This window comes from Syngnathus acus, chromosome 10 (assembly GCF_901709675.1).
Source record: "Syngnathus acus chromosome 10, fSynAcu1.2, whole genome shotgun sequence".
In the NCBI taxonomy this organism is placed as follows: domain Eukaryota; kingdom Metazoa; phylum Chordata; class Actinopteri; order Syngnathiformes; family Syngnathidae; genus Syngnathus; species Syngnathus acus.
The window spans coordinates 20,507,680-20,519,455 of record NC_051095.1 but is presented as its reverse complement, the minus strand read 5'-3'; the positions used below and the strand labels follow the sequence as shown (position 1 = coordinate 20,519,455).

The following is an 11,776-nucleotide window of genomic DNA, read 5'->3' as shown; positions in this document are numbered from 1 at the left end:
CAGGACGAACAAAGCATCTTCTCATTTCACTCGATAGGCTTTTATACTTAGTGTCACTACTTTGAATCTGAAAGCTTCATTTACTTTTTCTCCCAACGTGGTGACTTTCTACCCAAAAAAAATCACCTTTTATGAATGTGTGTAAATATGAGGTGACTCATCAGGGTATTAGGGTGTAATCTTCACAGTTACTAACAGTGCGTCCAGATAAAGGTACAACAATTTAATTGTTTTTCATTAAACCTTTTGTTCATGAGTCTTTAAAAAGAAGACGTTTTTGTTGTCTTTTTTTTGCAGTTTGAGTCAGTCTTGTATGCGTGCGGGCTCGCGTGTGTGCGCGAGCACGCGCGCGCGTCTCGCCTCCCCTCCCTCCCTCCCTCCCTCCTCTGCCTTGCTGTCAGCTTGCCTCGACCACGTAGCAGATTCCTGGCAGAGGCAGTCGCTTGGGTCTACTCTCCTTCTCACTCCCTCTCTCGCTGGCTGTGTCTCACGCACACACGCGTACACCGCGTGTGTCACTTGCCCATGTAGAACCACGTAGCACCAGCATTGGATTCTGATCAGCCTCACAAAGCCAGCAGGAGCCTGTCATGGATCTTTTCGAACTGGACTTTTTCCGAGACTGGGAGCTTGAACAACCATGGTGAGTTATATCGTCTCCCCCCCCCCCCCCCCTGTCTGTATGCCTTTGGATTTAAATTTGAACACGAAAGCGCCTCAATGTAAGACTTGCAATTTTACGAATGATGGAGATGAAGCCAAAAGTGGGCTCCGCTTAGCTTAGTCTCTTCCTTTGTGTCACTGATACAATTGCATGCGTTCCAACACGCGTGCAACACCGGCTTTTGGAGTCTTATTGTGCAATAATGGAATGTTGGATATGCTGACATTATGGCCAGCACAGCCACATACTAATAACACAATCACGCGCACGGATTGTTAACAGGTAGCAAGAAGTTCCACAGTGTGTGCTTGCTGTGGCATCACACTGTTGACAGAGTTGGAAGCGCGTCTGGGTGTACATTCATGCAGGCGGACCGAAACAGTCAAGTTGCAATGGAAGGATGAATGGGCATCATTTGTGGTCTGAGTATATGCATGCTGCAGCCTTGAGCGTCCAGCGAGTTGTACAGCGGGGTTGGAAATAATTCATTATGCTCAAGAAGTAATTGCAACTATAATGCAAAGATTTCAGATTTATCAGCACGTGAATATTTGCAGTGTGAGAATATTACGCTATACTCTCATCGGACAACACATGTATCAAGTGTATCAAAGAATAAATAAATAAATAAATATATATATATCCATCCATTTTCTGAACCGCTTTGTCCCCACGGGGGTCGCGGGAGTGCTGGAGCCTATCCCAGCCGTCATCGGGCAGTAGGCGGGGGACACCCTGAACCGGTTGCCAGACAATCGCAGGGCACACAGAGACAAACGACCATTCGCACTCGCACTCACCCGGGAGTGCTGGAGCCTATCCCAGCCGTCATCGGGCAGTAGGCGGGGGACACCCTGAACCGGTTGCCAGACAATCGCAGGGCACACAGAGACAAACGACCATTCGCACTCGCACTCACCCGGGAGTGCTGGAGCCTATCCCAGCCGTCATCGGGCAGTAGGCGGGGGACACCCTGAACCGGTTGCCAGACAATCGCAGGGCACACAGAGACAAACGACCATTCGCACTCGCACTCACCCACGCGGGCCCGGGGAGAACATGCAAACTCCACACGGGGAGGGCCGGAGGTGGAATCGAACCCGCACCCTCCTAACTGTGAGGCAGACGTGCTACCCAGTGCTCCACCGAGGCGCCTATATATATATATATATATATATATATATATATATATATATATATGTATATATATGTATGTATATATGTATGTATGTATATATATATGTATGTATGTATATATATATATATATATATGTATATATATATGTATATATATATATATATGTATATATATATATATATATATATATATGTATATATATATATATATATATATATATATATGTATATATATATATATGTATATATATATGTATATATATATATGTATATATATGTGTATATATATATATAATGTTATATTAAATATTATAATTATTTTTTATAACATTACGATTATTATTATCATTATTATTATTATTATTTTACTCACCATACATAGTAAATGATTATTTTTTACAAAAGGCAAAAAATAGAATTTTTGATACAGCTATTGAATTGGATCATTTGTCGTGGACTAATTTGTTGTGCGAAGCTACTAAACGTTGTGCCTTTTGTGTTCATGGTCATAAATCCTAGAGTGTTTGAGGAAACAAAAAATCTGATCATATCAACAAACAAGCAATTTAAATTTACTGTTTTTTTTCCTCTGAAATTTTGCTTACATTAATTAATAGATAATGTATTACACGTGATGCAATAGCACATTGTCTGACATGATTTCTCCGTGTTTTTTGTAGACTGTAGAACGAATAATTTAGTGTGATCAAAACTTGTATAGGCTCCAGCTAGGACAGTATTACTAGACAACAACCGGTCTTGGTTGTTGTTGGACAAGAAAAAACCCAAAAAGCAGTTTAGCGTGGCAAGACCAAATCTAGGCAGTGATTTAAGTGTATGCATGCTCAGCAAACGCTAAGAAATGAAATAAAAACAAAAAAAATTAAAGAATATCACTCAGCTGGATTTGTATGTGATCTGAATGCCCGTAAAATGTGTTAAGGAATATTTCCCAGTCCCTAAATAGAAAATATTTTTGGGGCAAACTTCAAACATTCAACATCAGGTTCAAGGGCTTTAATATAGGCTCTCACTTGCTCCAAATCAATATCTTTTAGTTTCGGCTCTCTGTTTGCACACGAATATAGCAAAAGACATAAGGAAACGGTTAACAATGACATCCAAAATTGGGCAAGCTCAAAAAATAGTGGCTTGGCTGTAGTTTTTGATATTTGACATTTCACTGTCTTTTTATCGGTTAGTCAAGAGCTTAGTGGAAGGCGCATCATATTCTAAATCAGCACATCTCAGGTCAGCCATGTGTTACAGCGGGGGCCGGGGCCACAATAACTTGGCAACAGTGCTGCTGTTTTGGCGGTGTGTTCTATAGCTGGAAAATCTCAGCAGGGTAAAATGACATGCATACACATAGTGCCATGGAAGGCCCTGGAGCAAGGTACTTAACCCCCCACTGCTGGAGCGGAGCAGCTCAGGGCTGAACAACAAGCTCAGGGTGTCTACATGTTGCCCTCGCTCTGCCACCAGTCCATCACACAGTGGCTGACAGCAGCTCCTGATGGAAAACGGGGCTGGCACAGACAACGGCTTTATTCTTGGAAAGAGAATATGGAAATGTGCACAAATGAGCGGTCTGAATAATGAACCCCGCTCGGGTGTTAACGTGTGGGTTAAAGTGTGTCAATCACAAGCGCACTATTGCTTGTGCACCGTGTGACATGACAGTATGGACAGATCACAGTCATGAATCACCGTTTCTGCATGGTGCTCCATTGAAATGTCCTTGCCAGAGAAGAGCAGGAAATGAAATTCAAAGCATAGTACAAGTCTCTTTAAAACAGTGTATTTATGAAGCTTTATTTCACCAGTTAAGTCAATTGAAAATCTAACACTAGCTGGTGTTTACATACTGCACACAGGTGATTTAGCCACAAAGCTTATTTTTTTCAATACACCTCCAGCTGCGGAATGGGGTTGCCCCAATGGAAGTGGACTGAAACGTTGGAAGTTAAAAGTGGTAGTTTGCATGGATATAGAGTGGCACTGCTTTATACCAATACAGTTCTGCCTTGACTTATGAGTATAAATCATGACTATGCTTGAAACTCAAACTTGTGTATCATTAATTAATGTTACCTGTTGAAATGAATGGGGATGTCATTAATCCCTTCCAGCCCCCCCACCACAAAAAAACAACAACATATAAGCAATGATAGGTTGAAGTACCACTGTAATTTGTTTGCCTTGTTTTACATTGTATATCACATGTTTCAAACTCAAGGCCCGGGGGCCAGATACGGCCCGCCACATCATTTTATGTGGCCGGCGAAGACAAATTGTGCATCAAATTCGTGTCATTACTAGAATTGCAAATTGTCTTCACTTTTAATAATATCTTTTTTTTTTAAATATTTGACCAGTTTTTACTGGTCTGATTTGAAAACGAGTTATTTGTCAGTTTGTTTTGCAGCTTTTACTGTATATAATATGAGGTGCTCATACATTTATTTGGGTTGACAGTCATAATGGCCCTCCGAAAGAAGCTATGACTACAATGGGGCCCGCGAAAAAAAAGAGTTTGACACCCCTGTAAGACTGGTGGACTTCATTGGTAAATGTGTAAACTGTCTCTCACTTTTGCCTATTAAGAACAGACATTTAAATGAAAGTAAGTGCCTTTAACACCAACAGAAGACTTACAAGATTTCACACCTAATTGTTGCATCAAAGCATTCGGAGTATGAATCAACAAACGTGAGTAAAACACATCAGAACTATTTGATGCTTGTCTGCTGTGCGAGACAAAACGCTCTCCTGAGATGGGATGGTAAGCGTTACAAAGCATTAAAGGTTCAGATGATAAGGATGTTCATCAAAACAGCCCGGCCATAGGCAGTAATGTGTTTGATCATGGGGCAAAAAAAAAAAAACAGCACAAAGAGGATGATGATAGCTATTCTTTGTTTTACCTGATGCTGCTGTCACAACAGCCATGGTGGTTTTGTCACCTGAAGCGTCAAGTTTAGTATCCGCATTTTGCAACCACTCACCTGAATGAAACACAAATCACATCAGTTCAATTGGAAGCACGAGCCAGTTTTAAACAGTTAATTTGAATCGGTCATTACAAAAGTGCCCCGGTTTCATGTTTCCATTGATGCAATTAACTTTTTGCCAGTCAAGGCTGAAGACTGAATGATGGAAGCATATTGTTGCTGTCCAATAAACTGAATGCATCTCCCCATGATCTGTTCAAGTTGAAGTTATTTATTTTTATTTTACTGGGGGAAAAAATACAATTTATGAATGTTGCTATTGCCCTTTATTGATGGCGGCAGTAATTCATGGACTGATCAGGTTGACAGAGCACTACATTACCACAATGACTGACATTACCTGCTAATGTGGTATGCACAATGCACGCATATAAACACAAACAATGCAGGCATATAATCGCCTGTAATGTACCTCTAATTGATTACAGACACTCGCTTAGCTGTTTACGCTCTTGACACATTAGAAGTGTCCGGGGTTAAAGAAGATATTTACCAGAGCTGCAGCTCCCACATTAATGATGCGAAAATGATGGAAGTCAGGGAAATACAAATGTGCGCAGTGTGTTTCTTGGCAGCCTTGTCAACTATCAATGAGCACCATTATGAGCACTGTATTCTGATTAAAATAATCGTATTGGATTTATTAAAAAGTGAAAGCAAAATTACACGCTCCATCAAAGTAGCCTGTAGATGAGTCTTACACATGCCGGTAATCACGTCTACTGCCTCTTTGGTGCCACAACTTGAAAGTCCGCAAGAAGGATGTGTAAGAAATTGACTCAAGCGCAAACGAGATAATATGCCCCATAGCAGCAAACCGTATTTAATTGTCCAGAGACATTTTCAATGGGGCAATTTCAAACACAAAAATATCAGTTATCAAAAGCACAAGTCATTTAAAAAAGGCATCAACAGCCTTTGTGCAACTAGCGCTTTAGCATGCGACATTATACAGTTCAAACTAAAATGAAGACATCTCCAGAGGCAACAAATATGTCTTTCATTAGATATTCATTTTGACATTTCACCAAAACCCTCTTCTGTTTGGGTACATGGCCCATTTCAGTCCACTTTTGTGTTTTTCCATCCATGACTCAAAACGGAGCCACTTACAGTACTCCAGTGGCCATATGTCACACAGTGCCTAGAGCCTACACTGAGCAAGACTTACAACCACCCTATGTGAAGCTTTTCATCACCAAGAGGTGAGTATAAAAGCAGCCGGAATGGTCAACTCTATTAAATGTTGATTCATGTTTTCATCAATTACAGTGAAAGTCTTTGGATCAATTATTCCCCAACCTTTATTGAGCCGAGGCACATTTTTTAAGCTCGGAAAATCTCACCACACAAAATTGTCACAAAACGTCTATAACATTACCGCTATATTTTGCTAGTTGCTCTGTCAGACTATAAACTGCTTTAATAGACAGATGGGCATATAGACAGATTACTTATGAGTAAACCATTTTTCTGACCAGTTAAGTCAAATTTTATAAGTGAAAAATAAAATTGCACCGCGCAGTAAATCAGTTGACCAGCATGATGGAACCAATGGAGTTCAGCATAAAAGTTCCATCATGTGTACATTAGTACAGGTCAGCATTTACGACTGCATAGGATTATAATTCACAAACTGGTTCAATTTAGAATAAATATAGACATTGTTCAGTGTTCATTATTTTGATGTGATGATTGTAAGTTGAGCTGCTTCTTACTGAGCCTAGCCTTGAGTAATGCCTTTTACCTCGTTCAGTATTAAAAGGAAAGACTGAGATGAGAAATTGTTTTACAATTGTTTCCCAATTACTTGATTTCTGTGGAAAGAAGTCAGTATAACTTTGTTGTTCGTGCTCCCCTCCCCTCATCTCACTCCTTGTTTCATTGTCTTGCAATGGGATCCGAAAGCTTTGTATGATTGCGAGAGGACTTCCATTTTATGTAACCTGCTGCTGACATTAAGTATCTGGCTAATTTTAGCACGGGAATCGGGGGGAGGTGGCAGAGGATGTTAATTGATGCTGATTGGGATGGTCTGTGCAAAAGAAGTAGGTAATTAGAGAATTGATGTCATGTCAACTCGCTATGAATTCCCAGCTGGGCATTTCACAGCCTAAACGTGCACAGTATCTGCATGAAAACACCCTGATTACTGTTATTATTATTGCTTGATTGAATTATTTGCCTCATCTTTTGCACATTTATTAGTGAGAGTCAAAAAACATATTTTACTGTCTACAGCCCTAAAAGTGAAGCGATAAAGCTATACTACTTCAACACGGAGTTCATTTAGAATGCATGTATTCAGTGTTCAGTCTCGCATTCCTACATTCAATCTGCCTTTCGACACTCCCGAGCTCTCAATCAGCACAGTCACACGTGCAAGCTTCAAATCATTCATCACATTGAAATCTGCACCCCCGCTTCGTGATCACTCTCCATTTGCCAAAACAGCTCCACTTGATGCTACTTCACACTAACATCTACAGCGACTCAGAGGCTGTGAAAGGAAGCTGTGCCTCATCCCGTAACTGCCAAGGATCCCAGGACAAGACCACAAGAAAGTTCTTTTAGGAAGGAAAAAAAATTGGTCTCATACATATGGCCTCGCATCACCTGGAGTCCATCTGGGACGAAAATCTGAAAACCACATCGTTTTATGAATACACCCCTGTGGACAAAAAGACTATATGCACACATGATATTTGCAGAAATTATGGCTGACAATTCCAACTTTATGCTACCAAGCATCCATTCTTTACAAATGTTTTTCTTCCAAATTTGGGGGATTGGAGTCCATTCATGAAGTCAAAATCGTCGCTAAATTTGAGTGAGAGGCTCACAAGCTATGCCCAGGTTCATCCCACACGTGTTCAATGGGGTTAAAGTAAGGCTTCCTCGCACTTTCTTACACTTCAAACTCCAAATCTGCCACAATGCTACCGCCAGAAAAACAACTGATTGTTCACTTTAGAGGACTTTTGTCCACATAGAGCACAACTCACCTGCCTGATTAATACAGGAATCAGATCTCAAGGATAAAGGAAGTGTATGGACACATAATTAGAGCCTTTCTCAGCATGTTGCCATCTCTGAGGGCCTCTTTACTGGCACAAGGCAAATTTGAACTGAATGTTAATGCCGGGATGCGAGCATAATTGCAATGAAAAAAAGTGCTGATATGGATGAACCGTGAACTCGTGATGCCAACAGAAATGTCACATCATTTATAATTTTGAAGGCATTTATTTGGATGTAGTATGTTAATTTTGACCGTTTTATATCTGAAAGAGTCCCTGTATTGTTTTCAAGAAACACTTTGTTGTATGAATACAGGACAGGATCCATGTATATTATTTTCCAATATTGCATTTCATTTTCATGAATTAATTGCCTGGCCCACCCAATCAGAATTACTGAGAAGACGGCACTATTTCTCTTGACCAATGAAAAGCGCTGTACTATCGGCGCTCGCATAGCACCTGCACACACAGATTTCCTGTCCCCAAAATGTCTCTGCCTATGCCTGTTCTCCATTATGGCCTGCTATTGTCTGCCTTTAGGTCATCTTAATTCCATTCTGGCCACATGACAAATACAGTTGTTACTGCACCATTTGGAAAATACTAGGCAAAGCTTCAACCACAATAACAATGCAACATTTTTCCTGTCTCAAAAACAGACCTCATAAATCAACTCCATTCATCTACGTTTAATATTGTAAAACAACAAACAGTAGGCATGTCATACACTTAGCAGGATTACCCCCCCCCCCCCAAAAAAAAACAACAGTTCCACAAAACTACTAGAGTGGTGCATAAGACTAAATAGAAGGGGAAATGTCAGAATTTGAAAAAGGTGTTGCAATATTTATTTTATTGTTCGTTCGTTTTTTTTTTTTTTTCGTTCCTTTGTTCGTAATTTCATTCATTCAACCATTTAGCTAAATTAAACCACAAAAAAATTACAATAGTGCAGCATAACTAAAACAACAAGTAATAATAGTGGCCTAACAACGAGTGATTCAAAATAGAAGTATTTGGCACAGTATTGGCCAAAATTGACTTCAATTAGCAGTGTGCAATGTCGTCTTAATTAGCAGTGTGCAATGTCGTCATCGTCATCATTTACACCTCAGCAGGAAAGACCATCATGTTTTGTGTCTCATGTTCTGAGAACAAGCGTGTCTCCCTGAAGGAGTTCACACACTGTTAGTTGCACAATAGCGTCAAAGCACAGCGATAGGCAAAGTAGATCTGTAGACCTGTAGCTTTTGGTGTGTTACCATTTAAACTGCTTCATTTTTCTATTTGGAACATTTACTCTTCAACTGTTGTGACATAAACATAATGCATTCTCAGAATGATTATGATCAGTAAGTAACAGTTAAGGAAAGAACAATGCAGGTTATTGACTGTAATTAAAATAAATCAAGTGACTCCAGTAATCATGTATTTATAGTTTGCTAAAATACCAGCACAATTGGATTTTATTGTATTCCAATGTTCTTTCAAATAAATAGAGAAAAAAAATCATCTTATTCACCATAACAGCAAATTAGTACCTTTGCCTGACTGCTGGTCGAGTGATGGTCTGAATGGGCGGCATTATTGGCTGTCTGTCTATATGTGCCCTGCGACTTACTGGTGATCAGTCCACAGTGTAGTCTGCCTTTCACCCAGAGTCACCTGGGACAGCCTCCAGCTCTCTGCAGCCGTGAACAGGATAAGACGTTTAGACAATGAATGAATAATTCACCATAACTCATCGTGAGACTGCACAGTGGCTTAGTGAGTTACCTTTAAAATGATCCCAACTAATGATGTGGAACACTCTGATGAACAAAGGATAAGGACCTGTTTAAATCATTTGTCCAGACAGACATATATTTGTTGATGTAAAAAAAATGTATTTGCGTTTTTAACTGACGGGACTTGAGGTCTTGTATTTGTGGCAAACAACACATAGTACGAACATCATAACTTTTGGAGTCATTGTTTTTCACAGCTAGTTCTATTTTAGTGTGTAATTACTGCTCCACCATTTTGATAGCTTTGGGGTAGACACAAAGTGCCATTGGGAGAGCTCATAATTTGACCCACATTCACATGCCACAAAGAGTAAGGACCAAGTAAGAAGCTCCTATGGACAAAACACACAATGAGCACAATATTAAAGAAAATACCCTCCTAATGGCTTATCTTAAATTACAGACGAAGGCTCATGCTGCACTTGTGACTTTGCCATAAACACGTGGGTGAATTAAAAATGATCAAATTCTGTTTATAAGCAATCTTCTGATAAGTTCATTCTTTAAGATTAAGTCTTTTATATACCCACTCTGCGGTATGAATGCTGCTGGAAAACTGAATTTCCTCCTACCTACCTACCTACCTACCTACCTACCTACCTACCTACCTACCTACCTACCTACCTACCTACCTACCTACCTACCTACCTACCTACCTACCTACCTACCTACCTACCTACCTACCTACCTACCTCCCTAATCTAATCAGATCATTGCTTATAAACACAATTTCTTTTGTGGCATCAACCTAATAGAGCATATTTATATATTTTGCAAAGTATTTATATGGTTTGTAAATCATTTGTTGCAAATAATTGAGTGTTGAAATTAAATTGGAAATACACATTGTGACTTGAATTGAATAACTGTAGTCTGTAATTATTTGCTTCACTTCTGCTTTAGTCTCTGAAACAAAGTGGTTGCTTTTCAAAAGTAAGATCATCCATATGTGTCTTTGTCATACACTTTGTCATACACAAAATTTATGACATTTTTCAGGGAGGGCGGAATGTTAGATGCTTCCTGTCACCATATGAATAAAAAGTACAGACTTCTTGATCAATTTCCTACAAATGTAGCATGATTGTTAAACCAGAAAATGAGTATAATTGTGTGTAAGAGATAAAAATACAGTTGTGATATGTAGAATTTAGATCAACTAATCAAAATGATAGTATTGGGCAGAGGACTTAGACCTGAATTTAGCCCAAATCCTGTACAAAACCAGAATGTTGCGGATATTTTGGAAATTCTGGTAATTCATCTTTGATAGTCTTTCAAATTGGTCTTTTAAACTGTAATTGTTGTAAAATGAGAATGCAACTAAAACGGGAAATCCCTAATGTAATATTCATTGATTTCCATCCAAATATTATCCAGGTATTTTTAGAGGCAGCATAATAATATTTAGCGTTCAGATTTGCTTTTTTAGGCTGGTTTACGACTGTTTGTGCTTTGCAATCCTAACAAAGTGGACACACAGAGTTGCGATTAGTATTCTGACCGTGAGGCCCTTCTAATTCAATCTCCTCATTATGAGCCTTGATAAGGACTCATTGGATGAGGAAATAACAGTGTGCCTGTTCTGTCGGAGGTGCTCCCACTATTTAGGGTGGCCAACCCACTCGTAATGTTTGCCCATGGACAAAAACTGTTACGATTTCCAAAATTTGGCTATTGAAGATCACATTTAAAGTTATAGAGGCTTTGCAGTCACGTGGTTTTATCACGTGATTTTGTGTTATGCCGCCATCTTGGCGGTCAACTAGTCAGCTCGTTCCTACGTGTTTGTATGGATTGTCTGATTTCTGCGCTACGTTTTCACCGATTTCTTCCGAATTATGGCTGATTTGCTATCCAACGAAGTTAGGCATTTGGATGAAGACTCCAAGAAACGTCACAGAGAGAAGTTGAACCTTGTTGGCACAACGGATCCGTACCTTTTACCGAGAAGCATGCTAAAATCGCCCGAGCATTTTGCAACAGCCGACCTGCCTGAACGCTCATATCCAGATATTTATAATTACCTCGTCGATTTGTTTTGTAATGGCATTTCATAACTTGACATATTAAAAAACTGAATAGAGTGAAATCATTCAGATACTGTACCTGTCTGTTCAAGTTGCTACCATTTTTATTATTTGTTTATTT

At 39.6% G+C, this 11,776-nt stretch overlaps 1 protein-coding gene across 3 annotated transcripts in view; it reads left to right on the top strand.

Moving 5' to 3' along the window:
• The first annotated feature begins 415 nt into the window (after positions 1 to 415).
• The window catches only part of aff2 (AF4/FMR2 family, member 2), a 121,118-nt gene continuing 109,757 nt past the window's right edge, over positions 416 to 11,776 (top strand). For all 3 annotated transcript variants that reach the window (XM_037261003.1, XM_037261002.1, XM_037261001.1), the window contains exon 1: positions 416 to 643. In XM_037261003.1, coding sequence (XP_037116898.1) covers positions 591 to 643 — 53 coding nt within the window. In that variant the 5' untranslated portion in view covers positions 416 to 590. The remainder of the gene's footprint in view (positions 644 to 11,776) is intronic.